Source organism: Corvus moneduloides, chromosome 1, assembly GCF_009650955.1.
Source record: "Corvus moneduloides isolate bCorMon1 chromosome 1, bCorMon1.pri, whole genome shotgun sequence".
Classification (NCBI taxonomy): Eukaryota; Metazoa; Chordata; class Aves; order Passeriformes; family Corvidae; genus Corvus; species Corvus moneduloides.
In genome coordinates, this window is record NC_045476.1 from 6,472,137 (window position 1) to 6,496,706 (window position 24,570).

At 40.5% G+C, this 24,570-nt stretch overlaps 1 protein-coding gene across 8 annotated transcripts in view; it reads right to left on the reverse strand.

The window, feature by feature from the left end:
- KMT2C (lysine methyltransferase 2C) overlaps nucleotides 1–24,570 on the reverse strand; it is a 193,872-nt gene that overhangs the window by 97,302 nt on the left and 72,000 nt on the right. For all 8 annotated transcript variants that reach the window (XM_032098772.1, XM_032098805.1, XM_032098830.1 and 5 more), the window contains 3 exons: nucleotides 20,154–20,360; nucleotides 16,021–16,160; nucleotides 14,297–14,406 (listed from right to left, as the gene is read on the reverse strand). In XM_032098772.1, coding sequence (XP_031954663.1) covers nucleotides 14,297–14,406; nucleotides 16,021–16,160; nucleotides 20,154–20,360 — 457 coding nt within the window. The remainder of the gene's footprint in view (nucleotides 1–14,296; nucleotides 14,407–16,020; nucleotides 16,161–20,153; nucleotides 20,361–24,570) is intronic.

Consider the following 24,570-nt stretch of genomic DNA (forward strand, 5'->3'; position numbering starts at 1 on the left):
CTCAGTGATACATATAATTTACAAGGTAGTAGAAGGGATGGGGTAACAAGAAACTCTGCATTATGTAGAGACATAAAAAAATGCAAGAATTTCCTGCCTTTAATACCTTCCTCATTAGTGAGCACTTCCTTAGTATTCCTTCCCCACTGACTGCAATCAGTACGTTATTGTTCATAATTCCTATTTCCTTGGCTGTTCCTAAATTGCACACTCCCAATGGCACAAAGTCATTGTAAACAAAATCCTACATTTTTAGTTCACTAGTTTTTGTAAATTGAGCTCAAACAAAGCAATTAGGTGGCATACTTTGAAACTACCAGCTTGAACACTAATATAATTTCTTTCCTAATAAAATCTTGACATGTTTTATCTGGCTGGGGCTTTTAGCTTTTTTTTCAATTTGACTAAATTAGTCACTTACGTGTCTTTGTCCCATTCTTCCTCCCAATACATAGTATTCCCAAATATTACGTAATTCTTTAACTCACCAGCCACTGAAATAAATAAATAAGCCCCATGTCTTTCCATCCTGTTTCATCACTGATATTCCTCAGGCAAGCATTGTCAAGCACAACATCTTGACCTAGAATCTAAACCCCTAAAATTACTGGTCAAACGTTTAAGCAGGTTATTCAACTGTTGTTCTGGGCTTCAGGGAGGTGAGGTTAAGAAGGGGCTGCTTGTTTCAGTTTTGCAGAATGCTGCCTCAGTAGCTTGTGAAGAAAAAAGCTGCCAAATTTTGTAATGAATTCCACAGAACATTGAGTCTGATGCTTAGCAGAAGCCATAACTGTTAAGTAAATGATATCCTTTTGATGAATACCCTTATTTGAAAACAACATTGCTTCTTCTAACCCTCTAGCAGTGTCCCAAAACAGATGTGCACAACTGCAAATTCTGTTTGCTTTCAGGTTTACGAAGTGTGATGACATTTTTACAATCCTGCATGAGCCCTTTTACCCAGGAGTAAAATAAAGCACAATAATTCTTCACCATCTGTTTGTTAATTTTGCATTCATTTAACTTTGCATTTTAAACTAATAATCATTTTCTTATAATATAGTTTGCTCCATTGGTAGAAATTACAGCTGTTCAATTAAAAAAAGAATGGTTTATAACACAGTTTTCCTCTAAATAATTCCATTGCTCTTAATTATAGAGATGTTAGTGCCATCAAATGGAAAAGAACTGCCAGAGATTAGTGTTATGCTTTATATGTCACAGATTCCCTTAGTAAATGTACATATTTTCTTCTGCTCCAGCACCAATTCCTACTTGGTCTCTCTTTTTCTCCACTAAGAGATTATGTGTGTTTTTTAACACTGTTCTGTGTAAAGGTACAAACAATTAAATGAAGTTTCTGTTTCATTTGTAGCACAAAGTCAAACCAAGCACAGTCCTACTTCTTCATAATGCTTTTCCTTAATCTCTAATGACAGGATAAGGAGGTTTTGATACTTACATTTCAGCTGGTTACAGCTAAACTAGGGCTGCAATAATGTCCTAAAAGCTTTTTCTCACCATGTTTACAGTCAAATGGGGAAATCCCATTCCTTTATCAAAAGTAAAACCACATTGAAATAACATGAATAATACATCAGAGCTAGTGAAGGGGAAACAATTTGGGTCAACAAAAGATGTGCTGCCTGGAGAGAGAGCAGGAGCCAGTCTGAGATTCTAAGTGTTCTATTGTGGACTCCGTGTTATGCTCTGGACATGGCACATTTTGCACACAGACCAGGCTCTAAGTCCACAGCAAGGTCACAAGCCCTCAACACAGACTGTCCTCACACTAACACAGTGGAGAGTCCACTTCACTGTGGTTCCTGGGCTTAATCATCATCATCATCATCATCATCTACAAATAAACTCCTCAAGAGACACAGGCTGCTCAGCTAATTCATGTGAGCAGTCCAGTAGTATTAAGAGAGCTGTTCAGATGGTCAAAACAATCAAGATGATTGCACTGTTTTCTAAAACCAATTTTGTCTGATGGCACAGAAATCCCAGCATCAGATGACATCCTAATGCTGTGACAGTGTTAAGATAACAATTCTGTCACAGTACTAGGATGAGTATTTTACTTAAAACACCCATAAAGCAAGAGATAGTTTACCACAAAATTGATTTATTTCAATTAAAGGAGCTCAGAAAAGGCTGAAAAACACTCAACTGGTGCATAGGACTGTAACAGAGCACTCGGCTACAGAAATGAACTTCCAGAAGCACCACAAACAACAAGCGCACATAAAATTAGGAGTAAAAGTACAACCACATGGTAAGTGAGATGCTCAGCTTCCAGCCCTACCAGGACCCTGAGCATCCTGACCTTTCAGTTTCTCAGACAAGTGAGCATTGCTGCCAGGGCCGACCTTTACTGGGGGATTTATCCATCACAGTATTTTATGTCTGACAAGAAGCAAACATTCTGGAGGTGCCCAAGGCACATTCTGATGTGATGGATGCGTAATGGTAACAGTCTTCCCAATGATTTGCCATCTATTTCAAGTTACTCTCATTAAAAAGTTCACCTGGTATGACATTTGAAAAAACTGTAACTCCTACTTATTGAATGTATCAAATCCATATACATTTTGGAAAATGAGCGTTTCCCTCACAAAGCTCGAACTTTCTTGTGTCACTTCTCTAGAAGTTCTCTATTTGCTTTTAAAGGTTTATGCTTTTCCAACACATCTCCCACACAAACAACCCCTAATATTCTGTAACAATCTGCAATAATTGAAAGGAAAAAACCCCTCAGTGTTTGCTTGGATATTTGGTGGGATTGGGTATTTAGATTCAGACTATCTACTCTGCAGATTCTGTCATTATTCCCAGTTCTTGCTAGGCAATTTCACAGTGAAGCAGAGTGGGCAAAATTTTTTGAACAAAAAGGAAATATTATAGTATAAATTGAAAACTGGAAAGGTTAGATGCGGAAGTACTTGCAGTTTTATAAAAAAAAAGTGTCTAGATTGCAGATTGAATACATGTATCAGAAGTGAGACCATGACACTGCAATGTAGTGTGTCAAGTTGTTTCATCCATGTTAGATGCTTCAGGAAATAAATATTTATTTATTTCATAACAGCTACTTTCCCTCCCTGATGTACTGAAGAGGAAAATTACATCTTTGAGGAAAACAATTAGTATCACTGAAAATACACTGGTTAAAAAAGCTTAGGGGAAGTGCTGCTTTAAGAACGTGCCACTTCATCAGTTCTTCAATTAATATTATTCAATAGGATTCTTATAATTAATCATGACTATGATTCATGGAACACCCACACATTCATTACTGGCAGCAGACCTACTATTGTCTGCCTACTTTTTATTCCCAGGTCAGATCTGCAGAATGGGGAGGACAACAATATACATGAAACTAAACAATATTAATTCTTTCACATAAGTAAGTGACTGTCAACAGTGGCCTATTAGGAAAAATAGCTTTAATGAAAGTAGTGTCAGTATTTCCCACTGAGGTGATGCACTTGCACAGGAAGGGCAGTTGCTCCACATTTGTGAAGATTCCTAAGATGTCTCTCTCATGCCTGATTTGTTCCATGTTATTAAAAAAACACTCAAAGACACCTGCATTAATGGCACTACTTCATACTGATGTCTGCAATATTTATGCTCAATCTGCAACTCTGGGACAGAACTTACACTAATGGAAGTCAATAACAAAATCTTCAGGGAGTTCAAAAGTATTTTTTGCTAATGGTTTGATTTTGCGAGCTGCTGAGTACACCAATGTCAGAAGTAGTTTTTAGGCTACTGCTTAAAAGCAAACTGATGCCAACAGACTAATATGAGCACTCTCGAGTTTTAAAGTATGTTTGTAAGATTTTTTTGAGGATGGGCGAGAACCCCAAATGAAAACTCATATAAATGTTAATTTATATTAAACAGGAAAAAACCTCAGACTCTTCTGACCAGAATAATCAGAACCCCTTTATAATTCTAATTTCATTAAAGAGCCTGGACTTTAAAGCTCTCATTCAAAAAAAAAAAAGCATGTGACCTACATCCACGATAAATTTAAAAGACATGCTTAAATAAAATACAATGTAAAAGGGAAACTGCTGTGAAACCTAGATTAGAGTCAGTTGTGTAACACTAAGCAAACAATGCTACAGCTGAGCAAATACACCTACTAGTCCCATAGAGGTATTTTTTCCTTTTATTCCTGTGCCATGTATTAAGGAGAAAGCTGCTGAAGAGGCCTTTTTATTTCTACAATGCTCAAAGCATAATGAGGACCTGTCCTTGACTGAAACTAACCAATATTAACTCCAAAAGACCAATTAGTCTTTTTTCATAAATATAACCATCACACAAAAAGCAAAATTAGACCCTTGAGCACCAACAATAAAAACCCCCAGATCAGCTACAAAAAAGACTGAATATAAAATATTTAAATCAGAAGCAACCATGAGTGAGGTGGTAATAAGGTTAGAAAAGGAAGGTTGCATTCAAACACCTACAAAGGTGAGGAGATTGGTAGTACTGCCACATTTCCTTGTGTAAATTTTTATAAACTTACTGCTGGCATGCTGATTAAGAGATGGGTATGGTTTCCTGACTTTTTAAATATATACAGAGTTCCAGTTTTCTTATTTGCTGAAAATATTAATGGGATAATAATTAAAATAAACTTCTTAATATTTTCATACATTTTAAAATAGGATTTTATTTCCTTGTTCCACATTCAGAGTTTGGGGGCATTACGCTGTCATTTTCTCTCTTTTGCAGACACTGAAGGACTGTGCCAATGTTGCTGAGCACAGAAAGACAGGAGAAAAGGAGAGCCCAAGTACCTGCATTCTCATTTTCTACAGCAAAGCCCCAAAATGGGTCAGTCTTACCAGCAAAATGACACATTACCAAGGAAGAAGGAATATTCGTGATTGGAGAGACACTATGATTTTCCTTTAGTGGGTTTTCTTTGCTTTTCAGAGATCAGGTTCTTCCTGTTTTTAACACATAACCCCCCCAGATATTAAAGCCTTGAAATGAAATGTTAGTAAACTACTATGTCATTGCCTTAACGCTCAGAGTAAATTTTATGAAATACACCAGGGGAATTGGGGGGAGAAAAAAAAAGTAGAGAATTTCTCTGGATGTATTATGAAAAAAAGTGTTTTCTACTCAAGTCATGAAAAAGGAAGAAAAGGTCTTTGTGAAACACACTTCAGCAGTTTGGAACACACACTGAACAATTTCACTTCAGAGCTTTCAGTAGATTATTTCAGTGAATGTTACCGAATAAAAGAAACCTGCACTGGAAATTCCTCCAGGAACACAGGCCCTTTCATGTTTCTCAGTTAGGCTCTTTGGCTTTCATTCCTGGGCTGTTGCTGCTTCTCGGTCTCTTTCTGTGCCCCCAGCCCATTTTGTCTGGTTCCTACACCTCAAGCCTGCCCTCAGCATCTACAGTGCCTATCACCTATTCAGCATCAAAACCCTATCAAAAATGCCTTTGTAGCCACAACCTCTCTCCCGATTCTGGTACCCACCTATTCGACATCTGGAGTTCAAGAAAGGTGCATTTTTCAAAGCATTCAGCTTGAAAAAACCCACACTGAAAACTCTAAGGCTGACTCTGGCTCTCCTACTTGAGCGCCATGGGAGCGCTCCCAGGGTGAGCTCCCTGGAACCTCCTCCTGGCCCCACAGCAGAAACCCAGCAGCACCACTGCTCTGGGAGAGAAAAGCAATGGGTGAGGCTGAAAAATCAAACACTTTCCCCTTCAGATGAGGACACATGAACCATCTTAAGGAAAGGCACTTTGCGTTGCCTAAGTAATGCAATTATTTTCCTCTCTTGTTTGCTGCCGTATTCCAGAAATGTGGTTGTAATGGCAAAGATCATTTAGGTAGATTCACTTGCCAGAAATTACACCATGCTTCTGTTCAGATATGCAAAATTGTAGGGAACACAAAGCAATGAAAGTAAGAGAAATTGTATTTGTGTGCTGGAAAAAAGTGACAGTTTAGGAAAAGTTCTGTCTCACTCTGAAAAACAGTTTATTACTTAAGCCTAGAATGTATGTATGAGAAACCAGGCACTCTTCATTGTCCCTGGCAAGGGTAAGCTCTAGAACTTGGTTCTTATGGCCCAAATAAGGAACAAGATACAGTTTTAGTCTCATCAGTGAGTTTCAATGTGCACTGACAGTACCACTTGATCTGCGGACAAATTCACAGTATTTTTTTTAATATACTTGGAAACACATAGGTAAGGATACAAACATAGATGTCATTTCACAGAAGGCTCATGACGAAGCACATCAAAGGAAAAATCTCAAAAAAAATTGTTTAAAAATGTGCATCTTTTGCTCTGCTTCATCCGAGAAGAAAAATTCTCCTCTGAACTGCAATGCACAAACTAAAGCCTGCCTTCCTCTTGTAAATACAATCACTGTGATGAAGACAATATAAAAAATTTAAAACAGCTAAATAAATTTCACACGATCACATGCTCCTTCTTCCAGTCGACAGGTCAGAATCACACTGATAACAGGTTATCAAACAAGGAACTACTACAGAAACCGCAAAGTGACATTTAAGTATCTGCACTTGGTAAGAATCAAACTCCATAAACAAGTACTACCCAGAAAAAGCTCTAAATCAAACACTTTGCTGATATTTGGTATATTGATACTCTACTGTCCATTAGCACATAAACAGATCAGTGTTTTGTGTCTCTAAAGAAAGGAACACCTTTTGTTTCCTGCGATGCTAATTATAAAAAGTGCTAAATTGGGCATGTGTCATATAGTCCTGAAATAAGTATTTCTTCATATTCCTAATGAACTTTTCCACTTGTAAAAATTCCAAAGACCTTAACAGGCTGAAGCATAGTACTGGCTTTACTGGAATGTTAACAATAAAAATGTTTAGTTATGGGAAAATAACTGAAAAATTCTGTATTTATTTTAAATTAAATTTTGGCTAGGGAAAAAGCCTAATATTCCTCTGATTATTTTTAGAAACAAGTTTTTAATTAAATATTTTCAGCTTAATACTGCAGCTTTGTATGCCTTTATTTTTCCACTGGCTGGCTGACTTGGAAAGTCCCTTAATGATAACAGAGTATCTCGCACCACGTAGTACAAATCTGAAATACCAATCCATCTAACAAATGGTGGGGAAAGAAGAAACAGACCAGCTCTTCACTCAGTAAACCTCAATTACATTGCAACAATCAACACTTACAAACAACCTCTCCCTCAGCCATGTACCCAGACTTAGCCAAGTATCAAAGTATTCAGAGGTGAACAACAATTACGTCAGAAAGACTATGAAAATAAATGAAGGGGTTTTTCTCAGTAAGTGGAAAATTCAAAATTAAGATAATTTCCAGACCCCGTCAATCATCAGAACTGCTTAGCCTTTACTTTAGCCACATTTTTCCCACACGTTACTGCCTCTCACTTTATGACCAGAACTATTCAGACAGACCAGTCTAGTTTATAGTAATCCTTACAAACTTTTAAATACACCACTGAAGATTCACATACAAGTGTAGAGTTTAATTACATCCCAACGTATCCACAATTTAGGTGCCAAAATAATTACAAAAATGTACTAGAAGAAGAGAATCACAAAGTTCTTAGTTCGCATTTACTCAGTTTTTAACTATTACTTCATTGTCTTAAATACCAGCAGGGATTTAGAAAAATATATTTTTTTTTTTTTCTAGAAAATGTGGTCTATGGGGCAACTGGAAAAACAAAACTGTGTTTTGAAACCTGAGTCCTTAAGTCTGTAGCTTTAAAGGTGCTGTGTTTTGATAGGTAACAGAACTCTTTTATCTGTTAGAAGCGTAACTTACATTTTTCTGTTCTGTGTTTCACTGCAGAAGAAAAAATAGAATTACAGAGTCAAAGAATGGTTTGGGTTAGAAGGGACATTAAAGGTCATCCAGTTCCAACCCCCTGCCATGGGCAGGGACACCTTCCACTAGACCAGGTCACCCAAAGCTCCATCCAACCCGACCTTGGACATTTCCAGGATGGGGCAGCCACAGCTTCTCTGGGCAAGCTGTTCCAATCCTCACCACCCTCACAGGAAAGAACTTCCACTGTAAATCCAGTCTAAACCTACTCTCCTGTTTGAAGCCATTCTCACTTGTCCCCCCACTACATGGAGCTCTGAGCAACCTGGTTGGAAGGTGTCCCCGCCCATGGCAGGCGAGCTGGAACTGGATGATTTTTGATGACCCTTCCAAGCCAAATCCTTCTGTGATTCTGTGACCTCAAATAAGCAACGCTCTTGTTATGGCAAAGCTTCTTTCAGTTCAAATGAAAGAATACTTTAACCACTGTTCACGTGACAACGCTAATAAGAAGTTGTAGATCTTACTAAGCAGGCAAATACCTGTTCTCAAACTGCTGGACCTGCAAAGAATCTGAACACACAAAGAGGTCCCATGGCAGCTCTGTAACCTGAACGGGTGTACCAAAGCTGTACTGACATCATTTATGGTGTACAAAGGTGTTCCAGAAGAATTACAGGTGTAAATCAGAGCCAACTACAGTAATTTTAAGATACCACAGCTGCTTTGCAGAATTTGGAAAATACTGTTATAAAACAACTGACATAGGCTTTCTGATGTCATTTACAAGCTCTAAAAACAAATATTCCCCAAGACAACAAGGATCTGGCTTTAAGCGACCAAAATCCAAACAATTATGGAACGGAGTAAATCATGGAAGATAATCCAGTGTTAAACTATCCCTGAAGTTTTACCCTCAGTCAGTAAGGTCCTTTAAAAACAATGGCTGTCATCATCAGCGGAGAAATGGCTACAGAACTCTAGAGAAACTCCAAAATAACAAGAGGGAAATAAATGGAAAACTGAAATAGCCCATGTCCCCCACTGCTGAACTGTTACAGTATGTCTAAAACATGCCAGGAACTCAATGAAACTGCCAAACTGACCTAAAGCACATGCAAGCGTCTTCTTGGTGAGACACGTCACTATTTCTCTAGTCTTTCTTTCTCTAGCACTTTCTGTGCTGGAGTCCTCTAAGAGACAGCCACCCATAAAAAAAGTAGAGATGTTATTTTGGAAGAAAACTTCCGGCAGTACTTCCTCCGTTGCAGGACAAAAGCAACTACAGGAAAAAAACTCGGTAAGATAAAATCAGAAGCCACTCCCAAGAGCAGCCAGGTAGTCCCTCCCAAGTTGTAGTGAAGGGAAATGAGGAGAAGGCAAGTGCCTGGTGTGTGCAAAAGCACCATAAAAAACTCAAGAGTTGGGAAAGGAACTTCTGAATACCAGAGCTGCTCATTTAGTTTCATGTTACAAAGCCTGTCCTTGGAAAATGGGCAAATGCAGAGGACTCTGCCTAGAAATAATATAAATTATGATAGATTACATTCTCTTCATGCATTTTTCTCTGGATTTAAGAATTAGTAGTTCTTCCAATAATGAAAAAGGAAGAAGAGAGCTTTTAAAGCATCAAAGAACTGCAAATCCTGTACTATACCCAGAAAAACCCTACATCACTCCATGCTCTGTTCAGCTTGGCTGAGACATACACAAAGCCAACACCACCCCTATATTCAGGATTCTGTCATCTCAGCCATTTCTCACGCATTTTTTCTCCACAAAAAGTAAAACCAAATGAAAAATTGCTATGGTTAAATGGGCACAATCCTCCACAGTGTATGAAGTCAACAGTACGTTAGGATGTTGATGTTCACTTTTACATACAAGGAATAACAAAAGGAAGTATCATTTTAGACAAACTGGTTTTCAACTTGAAGCAGCACAAATAGAACATGCACACCCCACTAAAAACATGGACAATTTTCAAACAGATGAGAAGTGCACTGAAACTAAGGGATGAAGATACATTCAAAGCATGGACAGTTTTAAAAGATGTATAAACGCGTTCCCCATCTTTCCCCTCGACTTATTTCTTTCTGATCTAGCTTGGTAGGCATCACGCTGGAATCAAGTCTTGAGCAGAGAATTTCAAACAAGGCTTTTCATTACTATCATGTTTCTCCTATTCAGTCTTCAAGCAGATAGGAGCCTCCTTGGTTTCCACCAACACCGTGTTCTTTGACTTTAGTGTCCTTGAAAAACTCTCCCAGAGTTGGAAACTGCCTTCTACATCTTATCAGAAGAGAAAGCTGGCTGGGAAAGTTACCCTTGCATTCCTTTCTTGTGCCCGGTTTGTTCAAAAGTAGTTTAAACACATTATCTACTTCCTTAAATTCCCTTTCTGAGTTGAGCTATTTACATATTGGGGAGAAAAAAGCAGTCCACCTTATTTGGGACTCTGTAGCATACAGAATAGCTATGGCTAGACAATGTAAGGCAGACAATTGGCAAACTTTATTTTTCCTCAGCTGACTGTAGAAAAACAAACAGCAACCTACTCAATACATACAAAATAAACATCAAAATTATAAAGTATTATTTAAAAATACCTGAAAATATTTCAGGAACCACTATTTCAGAAACCAGTCTTGTTAAAAGCTGGACAAATGCAAGCCTTAAAAGCCTCTATGTTTTACATGAGTAAACTCTACTTGTCCACATCTATTATATTTTTTCCAGGGAAAAAACTGTAATTTCTGTTCAATCAAATTCTTTTGCTTAGTTTATCTTATTAAGTCTACAGTTCACATCATTTTTGCATCTTACACTAAGTATCTGTAGAAACACCAATAAAAGTCTATCTTCTTTAAGCTGACAACATGACAGCTTCTTTACTATGGTGAATGTTATATACTGAGCAAAACACACACGAATGATAACAAAAGTGAGTTAAGTTTCAGATCAAACAAATCACTGGAACTTTTCTGTCCCCCATTTATATTTTGAAGAGTTGTCTTCTGTCAAACCTTGAAACAAAATTACTCCCAAATCCCATGAAATGCTATTAAAGTAGTGGGGGAAGGCACTGCCACGTCTGGGTGTTCAAGCTCTTTACCTTACACACTGTACCTTGGTAATTAGGTGAATTCTTAGGAGTCATCCTGAGAAAAGCCCTGGCACTAGGTTTGTCAGGAGCATCACCAGGTCTTCCTTATGACCTCCTGCACTTAGAAAGCAGTTCTGACAAAAACCCATGACTCTCCCTTGCTGAGATAAGCAAGACAAGCAATCAGTTGAACTGAGGCACCTACACCACAAACCTGACTGTATATTCCAGCTTTTCTTTGTCCTTTGTCACAAACCAACGCTATACACTGCATTTCAAACACCTCACAGATGCAGTTTTGTGCACTCATGAATAGTAAAGAACGGCAAACCCCAGACTTTGAAAGAAAGACAAAGAACTCACCTCTGTCTAGACACAAATACATGAAAAAAGCTGGTCAGGTGCCTTTGCCAGGCCTTCACAATGAGCAAATCAAAAGAAACGAAGAAGGAAGACGCTAAGCAGGGTATTTTGTGAGACATTCACAGATACTGAGACCTCTGTAGTGCTGCGTTTTAAATCTTCAGCAAACAAGGGCCCAAAATGGATAAACATACATATTTTGGAACAGGTCAGTGAAGTATGTCCACACAAGCTTTACTAATGCAATCACAAGTTCAGTGAAGCCAAATGGACATCTCAACTGGTAAACAGAGTAATAAGAAACACTGTCATATCCAGTTAAAGCAGATTTGCAAACAATAGGCAGCCTAACTAATGAGAAACAAGAATGTAGCCTACAAATTAGAGAGTCCCTCAAGGTAAGAACAGGCCTGAAATGCTCTCCAAAAATTAAAATACCTAAACCAATGGACTATAATATCAAAAGTTGGTTACACTTCAAATATGCATTTTTACATGAACAGAAGGAAAAGAAAATGTACTTTCCCAGCTAAGGATGTCAGTGCTGCAGACCACATCACAAACCAGTTCCTCATGCCAAAAAGACTTCCAAGAAGACAGAAATCCCCTACTAAGCAAACAACAACAAACCCAAAGCAAATTTGGTGGCAAGCAGAGGAAACAGCATACAGCTTGGTTTTATTTAAATTGTTTTTCGGTGTGCCCTGAGCACATACTTGCATTTGCATGGCCAACAGATTTCAGAACATCTGAACAGAACTTTTCTTTTAAAATGTAGGAACATCCCATTAGAAAGAAGCCCAAATGAAAAGAAGCACAAGATGCCGCAAACACAAATACATACATTCAATTAATTAATTTACCTTTTATTCTAAACTCTTTAAAAGTAACTTGCACAAAGATGAGCTTTTCCACTATCACACAGGACAAGCAGGACTTCATACTTTTTTCTGCCTTCCTAATCTTAGTAACAAGTTAAAAAGTAGTGGAAAAATTATTACCAAGCACTACACCTTGGACACAAGCAAACACAGGATTACCTGGGCTCCAAACCAGTTCCACACAAACTCCTTGAGCAATCATTACACTTCTCTGTAGTCAGGAACAGACAACTACAGAAGACTTTGGTCCTTATTTAAAAAAAAAAAAAAAAGCAGCAAACAAATCCCTGGTGTGACAGTGGGATAAAGAAGTCCAATTCCATCTAGCTATTCTTCTAGAATCACAGTTGTGCCTTTACTCAGCTCTCCCTGGGGATATCACAAGAAGGATAAAAGAGAATAACCGAATCAGCATCATTCTTCACTGGCTGACTGTTGGACTACACAAAGAAAGTTTCTCAACGGCTTCAGCAAAGACTGAATAGAAAATACACAGAATGGCACTCGATTCAAACTTCTTTCCTCTGCACTGCCATGAAACATGTGCAACAGGGGGATCTAAACATTACTTGCAGAATTTGAAAAGATCAGTAGGGAAGACTGAGTGCAGCACAAGAAAAGACGGGGCCGAAACAGAAACCGCAACACCAGAGATGTTCATTCTTCAAAAAATTTGTAGTTAAATAATTCCATTGTAAACATCTGTGCAAAACTTAAAAAGGTACTGATGACATAAAGGTGAGGCACCATCACCCTGAGCACAGGGGAGGAGCAAGGTACTGCACAGAAAGAAATGAAACTGAAATAACGAAAACAGGATATTGAAATTCAATACAGCGAAACACAAACTTGAACAGCTCAACCAGGATTTCTGTTAGAAAAAATGACTATAGACAGGAATGAGCTGATCACAAAATGACTACAAGCCAAAAACAAGGGGGCAAAAACTTTCCAGCACTGAGATTAACAAAAAAAACTTATTTAATTTTGAATATTCTTTCAATTCTTACTGTTGTTTTTTTATACATACACACACACAAATGTTTTAGCATTTTCAAGCTCACCTAGAACTTAATAATGTCAGTTTCATTCATTTTGAATAGTCTTATTTTGAATGCAGAAACACAGAAATTAATTAAATTATTCAAAACAAAGCCATTTACTTAAAATGAATAGAAGAAGGTGCAAGGAAAGCTGCGTTCTATGGCTTGTATTGAAAGAGTGATGCAATGCATCTTTTTAGTCCAGACAACGGAGAAGAACACCTACTGGTATCTTCTGCCGAATTTTTTTATTCTATTATAATGCATGAAAAACAAGAAGACTCGAGTGAAAAAAGGCCTAAGCATGACCATGGGAAAACCATCAAAAATTACAAAATTTGTTGATAGGATGGCTGACTTCATAGAAAAAATAATCAAATTATTAAAAAAACCCTACTGGTCATTATTAAACACGACTAAAAAGTACAGCTACATGTGGCAAAACCAATGTGAAATACATCTCCGATATTTCAAAACGGTACCAGAATATGACGCCAGAACAAGTTCATCCTTTTCAAAGGCACTTACTTTTCCAAAGACATTACCATTTCAATTTATAAGATTAAATATTTATCTGTGTATTTCTATGACTGTTTAGAGTATCAAGGCAACTTCTGTGGCAAACACTAGTTTTCCTACACTAACCTGCTTTTTGAAACTGGCATGAAAGTAACTGAGAAATTTTTTACTATATGTGAGTCATATAATTTCAGAGTATAAACCGGTACAATAAATATTTCCTTTACCTATCAGAGTATTTGCTAATTGAACTCAATTTTTCTTTTGTCTCTAATTTGTTTTGGTCAGTCTGGTTCTTCCTACATTCTAGTTACCTCTAAACTAATTAATGATATATTCCGTGCAACTCCATAAAACTTTTTAATAAATTGCTACAGATGTTTTTAGCACAAGGATCTGCCCAAGGAAACCTTATTATAAATGGGAGCTCAGAGATCCATACATGGGTATTTTTAGTCACACTTGGTATCGCATTTGTCTTTTTTTCAACCCTACCCACCCTGTTTTCTTAGAGACTTGAGCATTCAAGTGGTTTTACTCACTTCTGTGCTCCCTGAGACAACAGCTTTGTCCACGTTCACCGATAGCTGCTCTTCAGTCTGGCAGACTCCCACAGACCACTCCGCACAGCGGTGATGAGCCCAGCAGTGACCTGGTGTGTTCAGAGAGAGAAAGAGCCAGGGTTGGACAGCTCTGTCAACAGCACTTCCTCCAAGCATGGAACTCAGTTCTAGCTGTAAATACTTCCCAGAAAAAACAGAGAAGTCTCCTCCTCCTTGTTTTTCTTGTTGCAACATTGAGAACCCGTATTATCATACACTGAATATACTGCAGTTACTATCAGACACTAAAAACAATGCAATTTTCTTTTACACACAACACACTTGTTTATCTGTTTATAATTTTCAAGTGCCTGATCATGTAATCATAGCACTGGGGTGGAACAGGATTCCCTGACTTTGATTCTACATTCAATGCTTGTGTGACACACACAGAATTCCATTTTACCTTGTATTTCAGTCTAGATAACACTTCTCTATGTTTGTACTCTTAATTTATGATTCCCAAGGACTGGATGCAGATCTGTATGTTCATGGAGAATATACTCATATGATGCTTTAGAAGTCTACACCAAGTGTTTAAAAGCTCAAAATACAGCATGAACAGAAACTCATATTCACGACTGAGAAAATGGTGTTAATACAACAAACACACTACAGAGACACACCTACCTAACAAAAAAAAAAAAAAAAAAATCAGAAATCTGAGAATTCAACAGGTAACTCTTACAAGAAGTTTCTAATTCAGCTCTCAGAAAAACAATGCAAATGGTGCCTATTTCCAAAGGAATTCTCTGACTGCTTTATACAGGAACCAGAAATGATGGTTTACACTAGCTGTTGAAATTAGGTATTGGCTAACTTAATAATTCAAGCTACAAAAAAAATCCCCCAAATCTCTGTACAGGATTGGGAAGTCATTTACAAATAACAGCAACTTCAAAAATGTAGATTGATCAACCCACCCACCCATCTACACTCACTATAGTATAACTACTTAAACAAAACCATTGGATTGTATTTTTTTCTTTTAATTAGACCTTGAAATAAGTTTCCACACTCAGGAAGGAGTGACGTTTATATTATTACATAAATATATTTCCATATTTTGGAGCAAAATATGTGAATGGACCACTGGCATCAAAGCATTTAGACACAGATGCCTTCTGAAAAAGTAATTCATTAACTTAATTAATAGAAAAGTTCCATTGAAATGAAAGAGCAGATGACAAACCAGAGAGTTTTCTGACAGGAAACTTGCAGATTCTGGAAACATGCACATGCATTACCCCTCTACTGCTCTAATGATGCTGCTCTTTTAAATCTTCTATTCCATTGCTTCCAATAACCCTGTGTTTGCAGCAGGAGATCAGGTAACGTCATAGGACTAAGATTTTTGAGAATTATATTAAGCTGTGCCTCATTTCTTTTCCCTTTTCTCCCCAAAATAGAATCATGGTACTGAAGGTATTACTACCTGAACACCAATTCAACAGCAGATTACAAACATTTCCCCACACAAAGCTAAAGAGTCTCTTTTCTGGAGAGAGGACTACAAAAACACAACCTGACAAGGGCAAAAGCTACCAAAGCATCATCAAAGACTTGACAACCTCCACAGCACAAAAAACCAACAGCTGCAAAACTTCATTCACATGAAGCAGCTACTGTACTGGGAAAAAAAGGAGGACAACAATGGATCTTACCTGTTGGCTCAAATAAGGCTTGAACATCAACATCATCTGGTAAGCCAACTAAACTGAGTTCATCCCAGAATTTGACAACCTGATCGTCAGAAGCAGTTTGGGTGCTTACACTTGTACATGATGCTATACTCAATCGAGATCTGTATCAGGAAGCAGAAAAACAAACAGAATGACCACATTCTTTGTTCAATTAGCCAGATACTCACAAGTGATCCAAAACTCAGGGAAAGTGGATGAAAATTTTTCCTAATATAGTAAAATATAAATCAACATTAATCATAGTCTTTCTCCCTTACATTTTAGCCCAAGATTTTTTTCCAATAACAGTTTCCAGTTAAAGCTGTTATTCAGCAAACAAGCCTGCTCTCTTCCAGTTCTTCAGGACACACACACTTCTTTAAGTTTGATATTAAAACTTGCCCAAGCCTTGGAATGGAGAATTAGGTAACAGCATTCAGAGGTGAGATGCCTATAGAAAATACTACAGCTATGGGGGAAAGGTAAAGAAAAGACCAGGACTTCAAAATCTGTTTGGAAATAAACATTTTTATACAATGCCATCAGATGTTTAAACAAAAAAAGATGGGGATGAGCTGGAGAAAAGGGGTGGTGGGAAATTAAAAAATGCAGTGGTATAGAGACTACTATATTGTACTAGTTTATAACCTTATTTATAACCAAATTCTAATCTCAAAAGAAAACAATTCATACAGCTCAGATTACTCCATTAAAAAAAACCAGAAGCAACGACTCCGCCTTTATTTCCTGCAGGCTAAAGAATATCTTGGACATCTAAGGGTGTGCTTTTAACCTTACTGATAACAGAGACCTGATCACTGATGCTCAACAATTGGTAGGAAAGGTGGTGCTGCATTTTCCATTAAGGTTCTTTGAACTTGATTACTCTCTGCTATTAATAACTCAATTGTACGCATTTGTCAATAGATACAGTAAGCACTGGAATTTTAACCTGTGGTAACTCTGCTTTCCTGAAAACCATCCATGCTTTATTTCAGCAATTACATTACAAATACATTTAAAAAGCCTTTAGTTTATGGGGAAAAGAGTAACACCTCTCTTGCACCACCCAAGAAATCTTAAAAGTTGTCCATTATTAGATAGTATCTTCATGACCCGCATCATTTTTAAAAAAATCTACCCCAAAACTTATTAATTCTGACACTATCATCATTTAGAACCTCCTTAACAAAGCACTGTGTTCTGTCTGACAAAACTGGTTACTGAACACCATTCGTGTCCACCGGAATCACAGAATGGTTTGGGTTGGAAAGGATCTAGTTTTAGCCTTCCTGCCACAGACAGGGACACCTTCCACTATCCCAGGTTGCTCCAAGCCCCATCCACCCCGCCCTTGAACATTTCCAGGGACGGAGCATCCACAACTACTCTGGGCAACCTGTGTTTCACCCCCATCACAGTGGAACCTCAACACCAAACTGCTACTCACAACACCAAAGCTTAAAGGATCTTAAAGAAAAATTAAATCCCAACTGACAAGGCATTTTTCAGTATAAAAAACTTTCTCACAAGATCAAACCAATTCTCAATTTACTTTGTAATCTCACCCTGCAGAGAAACACATTCCATAGACTTCTTTAAAAATGTATTTCATATACCCATAGAATACAGCCTGAGGTGAGAGCGTTACTTCTATTAGCTTTAAGAAAAGCCACTTTTCTGTATCGGCATTACACAATGTGCACTTTTCCACCACCGACATGACGACAAAAATGTACACTGTGCACCCGAGCAACCTCAGCGAGTGTGGAGCACTCCGAGCAGCTTCTCCAGCATCAGCACAGCCACGGACCCGCCTGACACAGGGAGTCCGGCAGAGCCGGCCTCCGCCTCCCTCACTGCACCCCTCCCCAGCCGGGCCCCTGCCCGGAGCCAATCCCCCAATGCCCGGCCCTCGCCCCGCACCGCCCGCGGCTCCGCGTCATCACCCCCCCTCTACCCTGCATCACCTGCCCGAATCCCCACCGCTCTGCACCTCCTGCAGGCCCCGATCACAGCCCCGCATCATCACCCCACCCTAAACCCCAGATCACCACCGCCCCGCACCACCCGCGGGCCCGGATCGCCGCCCCACCCTCAACCCCGCATGGCCACCCCGCCCGCGGCTCCGCATCACTTCCCCGCATCGCTGTATCGGATCACCATCCCGCATCACCGCCTTGCCCTCTGCCCCACACCGCCCTCGACCACGCATCACCGCTCCGCATCACTGCCCTGCTCTCAACCCTACACCGCCCACAGTTCCGCACCATCCCGCACCACCCGCGGCTCCGCACCGCCCTCAACCCCGCACAGCCCGTGACTCCACATCACCACACCGCCCTCAACCCTGCACCACCCCCAGCTCCTCACCACCCTCAACCCCGCACCACCCCCAGCTCCTCACCACCCTCAACCCCGCACCACCCCCAGCTCCTCACCACCCTCAACCCCGCACCACCCACATCACCACACCACCCTCAACCCCGCACCACCCACAGCCCCTCATTGCCCTCAACCCTGCACCACCCACAGCCCCTCATTGCCCTCAACTGTGCACCACCCACAGCCCCTCACTGCCCTCAATCCTGCACCACCCACAGCCCCTCACTGCCCTCAATCCTGCACCACCCACAGCCCCTCACTGCCCTCAACTGTGCACCACCCACAGCCCCTCACTGTCCTCAACTGTGCACCACCCACAGCCCCTCACTGCCCTCAATCCTGCACCACCCACAGCTCCTTACCGCCCTCAACCCTGCACCACCCACAGCCCCTCACTGCCCTCAATCCTGCACCACCCACAGCCCCTCACTGCCCTCAATCCTGCACCACCCACAGCTCCTCATTGCCCTCAACCCAGCACCACCCACAGCTCCTTACCGCCCTCAACCCCACACCACCCACAGCCCCTCATTGCCCTCAACCCTGCACCACCCACAGCCCCTCACCGCCCTCAACCCCGCATCATCCACAGCCCCTCATTGCCCTCAACCCTGCACCACCCACAGCCCCTCACCGCCCTCAACCCCGCACCACCCACAGCCCCTCACTGCCCTCAACTGTGCACCACCCACAGCTCCTCACTGTCCTCAACTGTGCACCACCCACAGCTCCTCACCGCCCTCAAGACCACACCAACCACAGCTCCTCACCGCCCTCAAGACCACACCACCCACAGCTCCTCATCGCCCTCAACCCTGCACCACTCACAGCTCCTCACCGCCCTCAAGCCTGGACAGCCCAACTTGTAGCCATGGCCTGTAGCCCTGCATCAACACTGGCTCCCTTCAGGTTTCTCTAGGGCTGCAGCCCCTCTGTCACGCAACGAGCACTCAGTGATCCCAAGTTCACCATCAGCCATGAATGTACCCAAGTCAACACAAACCCCCAGCAACACGACCCCCGCACCAGTAAAGACGCGGCTCTGATCAGTCATATCCCAGTGCCCTCACCAGACACGTCATGTACTGAGCAAACTCCACTGCGGGGTCAGGCACTCCACTGCGGGGCCCCTGCCATCTCTCACCATTATTGAGGCCCAGAGACCATGACCAAACCCCGCCGTCTGGGAGAGCTGCCAGCAAACCCCACTCCTGCAGGGCAGGAACCACCGCTGTGTGCCCTCAACAGCGCTGGTACCAGGGCAAGAGCCAGCGCTGGAGGGCAAGGGAAGAAGCTCCAACCTGGTGGGCAGGGGCTGCCCATTAGTCCAGTCTACATGACACATGAAGTGTCGAAAGTCCATCCTCTTCCACCCTTCATGTGTACTTTTACTTCAGCATCACAGGTAGAGCTGTGCTTTACAGTAGCTATGTCTCTTTTCTGTGTTCTTCCAGAGTGAAAATTCTCACTTGGGGAAGAAACAAACTCATTTTTAAAAAGCAGTAGAGACAGCTACTGCTATACTGCTCACGTGTTGGTTGTTCTGGGGTTCTGTTTTTGGTTAGGTTTTTGTATGTGTAGCTTTTTCCTTACAAAAATGTATTAATATTAATAACCCATGTTTTCACAAATACAAGTTATTTGCCTACTGTAGTACAGAACCAGTAAAGATCCTTCCCAAACTCTGTGCAAAATAAAAACACTACCTATTTATTATAGAACAGACTTACTTCTTCTGGCCTCTCTGTTTGCGCGGCACTGAGTTTTGCCTTGGAGTTCTCTCACAGGCTCCATCGGTGCTGTCGCTGGCTTCACTCTTATTTAAAGGCTGGTTTTTCCATGGGATAACATACCCAGGAGTGGGACCGAATTGTTTTAAGTCTCCTTGTCCTAATGAGCTCCGTTCTCCACAGTAACAAAAGGCGCAGAGTTGTTCGCTGTAAAAGAGAAGATCATTACTTCTTTATTGGGGGGAAAACCAGCACAGGATAGCCCATCAAAAAGCAAATTTCATGCTAATTTAACTCTTTGTAACAAGACAATAAAAGCTCCCTCGTGCTGTCAGGTATCAGAATTCAATGTTCAGAAACACTATTTCCAGCTAATTCACAGTTACATTAAAAGAACTTTTTTTCTGTTCCCAAAACTGCCTGATTAATGAAGCAAACAGAAAGATCTCCATGTTTCCATCCCAAAATTTCCAAAATTCTGTGTGTCTAGACCCACGCTTGCTAAAAGGCATCAGAATGTTACAGAACACACAGAACATTACGACACCTTTCTGGGAGCACATACAGCTTATGTGTAACACAATGTGTAAATACTATACACAAAAGGTTTAATAACATGGAGAAAAACAGAATAATGAGAAAACCACAGCAATGCCTAAAATCACACATGCCAGAGTGCATGACATACACAAATCCAAACATTCTCATTTACTTCAATATTTAAAAACAAAATTATGTCTAAAAGTTTTACTGGAGGAATTTTGTATTTACAGAACTGTGACCGCTGCAATACCCTGTACCATTTGCAATTATGTTTTAACATGCACAACATAGCGACAGGATTGAAATGACAGCTCTGACAGCACTCCTTGTGTCACATCATATGGAAGCTACTGAAAAATATTTCTATAATAAACATACCCACAAACTTAAAATGTGTACTTCTGAAACTAATGCAGTTTGCATTAAAGGAAGGCCATTTAACACTTTTTTTCTTTTTTTTTTTTAATGCTTAAATGAGCAATTCTGTTTTCTTCGTATTTATGCCCCAAAGACCCCAAAAAGATGCCTCAGGGAATCAGGGACTTGGAGAGAGGCTTGGTTATGTCTGAATTCCATTTAAATAGATTTCAGTTCATCTCCAAGGTGGCACATTTGGATTTGGGACACTCTGTGCTGCGTGAGTGAGAAGGGAAGCGAAGTGGGAGGAAGAGAAAACCTTAAGGCTAAACTGCTGTATAATATTTACTAAATTCTAAGGGAAAAAATAAACTCTGCCTGTGCTTTTCAGCCTGGAGAGACAAGAACAGCAACAGAAAAAAGTGGAAGTGGAAAAGGAAAGTTCCAGATCAGAAGAGAAAACCCTGAGAATCCAGCAAAGCCCCTGAGAGTTGGTTTATCATACTCTGGGATGGCTACTTTTGCTCTCACCACAGAGCAACACTAGGAAGAAAGAAAAAGAAGAAAGAAACCTGAACTGCTGTACTGTTACAGTACTGGTAATAGCAGACTGTCAGGTGCTAAGGAACAGAGCAGCATATCATGAGCCCAAAATGAAGCCCAGAATGAAACCAAATGCTTTTACCTATCGTTGATCGGTAGGATTGCACTTTCATTAAGGCAGATGGGACCACTGGGAACATGCAGGTTGGTGAGCAGATAAAGTAAGTCCCATTCACGGTGCTGAAATTATACCTTCCTATAGCACTGTTAGGAAACACTTGTCCTCATCTCGTGGCCTCGGCTGCACAACCCTCACTGATCTGCCCAACACACAACCAGCATGAGACAGCACAACTCCCAGCGCTGATGGCAAATGTCTGACACATTCCAGAAATCTTTAGAAAAAGATACCCGAAGACACAAAAAATCCAAAGAAAATATGGATGAAGGTTGCGTGAGAGTGGTGAAAAATGACTAGTTACACTGAACAGTACATATGTCTATTTTATGGCTAGCTTTCAGTGTGATAGAGCAACAAATACACTAATATCTGTCTGTCAGTGAAACCTGATGTGGCCTCACAGGCACAGTTCCTAAGCAGAGAAAGCAAAGCTATTTATGCTGGTTGAGACTACAGAGACTTGTGAGGAGACTTAAGAGATTTAAACAGGCAACACCATGGTATATAAATTACACTAGTTACAAACACAAGATTATCCACAGTGGAATAAATAATTATTCATACATTCTGTTAGGACAGACTATCACTGCTCATTAAAAGACTTGAGGATAATTACAAACAAATAAACAACGCTCCTTCAAGTGGAGTCATAGCAAATATGCAATAATGTTAAGGTCTCTAAAAGAGAAATATGAAAGCGTAATTAAGAAAAAAATAAACTAACTTTTCAAGTGGTATTATTTGAAAAGGCATACAGGAGTAAAGCTGTTATTTCTGGAGCTTGTAAGGCAGCTCCAGCATCATAACTTCCAGCAGTAGCTTTCTGCAGGCAGAGTGGAGTGAAACAACAGGAGCAGTGAGTTTCACAGCTACTCTGCAGTGTGGTGAGGACAGCTGTGAAGCTGTCAAGAATCATATGGTTTGTGCTACTGCTCCTGCTCCAGCAGAGCTGGGGAACGCAGCTGAACCAAGTGCCCGTCACAGGGAGGGGGCTGGGGGAACCTTCGCTGAAGGCTGTGAGCACATGGATGCAGAAGTTAAAGACAGGAGCAGCAGAATGTGCCCAGAGCACTGCCAGGACACTGTGGGGCTGAGATAAAGGGGAGAGATTATTAAAGGGGGAAAATAATGTTTCACACTTTCCAGGGAGGGTAAGCAGAGGGGCCCCAACTGTATCCCACAGCCAGATACCCACAAACGTTCAGTGGCAGTGAACTCCCAGCATCCGCTGGGACACTGGAGACACCCTCTGCAGGAAAGCCACGTTCCTCTGCCTCCTGACATGCCACAGCTGCTGGCTTATCATGCAGTACGAAGTGGCCAGTTCCATCACGTTAGCCTTTTAGCTTTAAGTGCTTAGTAAATATTTTAAGTTATGTCTGTATGGGCAGAAGGTAGAGATTTTTTCCTATCATCTGAGGACTGCAGAAAGTACTTACAAATCTACTTTCCATATGTCAATATGCAATTAGAGGATCTAAATCTGTGATGCAAGAAGAGCTCTCATACTGAAGATAACGAAATAGAGATACTGGCAAATCTTAAGATCAAACCCTAGATCTGTTATCATAATTAACATATTTTAAGAACAGTATAATTCAAAATGGGATTAGAAGCAAGAGACGATGTGTCACAAATCTTTTTATAAGCTGCTAAGAAAAAAGAGAAAGAAGCAGCTTATCAATACTCCATTTAAGATATATCTTAGGTGCTCCAATCCAAAATGGAAGTTCATCCTTATCTGTAACTTCAACTTAAATTATGTATTTTCCCATGACAAATGCTACTTTCCTATAAAGCTTTAAAGATCCAGCAGTGGTTTATTACCAGGAGGTACTCCTATGCCTCATCTCATTCCAAAAGATTTCACATATTTGAACGCACAGAAATTTTAATACGTAGCACTGAGGAAAAACTGTGTTCAGAATGAACCAGACATACTGGGTTTTGGGGATGCAGTAAGAGACAGAAAGGCTAGTAACATCTGAAGCTAATGTCTGTTCCCATTGAACCATGAGAGGAGATCCAGACTTGGATCTTGTTTGAAGGATGCCCTTTCTAACAAGAAACGTGTTGATCTCATCACTCTTTCGGTCTCTTCCACAGGTTCTTTTTTCATCGAGTTCTCAGGACACTGTCTCTTCCTCAAGCAGAATTTACTCAATCCCCTGACAAGAATCTAAAGTGCTGTAATCCTCCCCTGTCCACATCCTGACAAAGGAAAACAAAATGCCCTGCAGCCTCTTAATCCTGAAGGAAGGGAGAACAGTCACTATTTCCTCTACTTGACTGATGACAGTCATCAGGACTCATCCTAAAACACAGTTTTCCCACTGAAACAACTTCATTTCAACACATGCAGTATTGGGCAACTAATTGCACAATATTAAATCACAACCAGAGGAGGAGAAACATCTGGTTTGCTTGCAAATATTCAGAGAATTAAGGTAAAACTGAGAGTCCCTCAAACTTTTTTTTTTAAACACACTTAAACCTTAGCATCAGGATTACCAGCACTTTAAACATATCACATCCGCCTGCAGTTGTACTTCCAAGAGTAAGCAGAAGCCCCTCCTGGATCCTTCTGAGCTGGGATATGGCACTGCGGTATCTTGTGTCAGCCAAGGCTTCTTGATAACAAGCAGATGTGCAGACTGGCTCATGCAAACATGTTTTGTTTATGCTGTGTCCCATATCTCACAGATGTGCACTTGTGCCCACGTGAGTACTGTGCAGCTCCTGGAAATCTTCAGATGTGTCCATGGGAGGTTGTGTGATCCTCAACAGTATCTC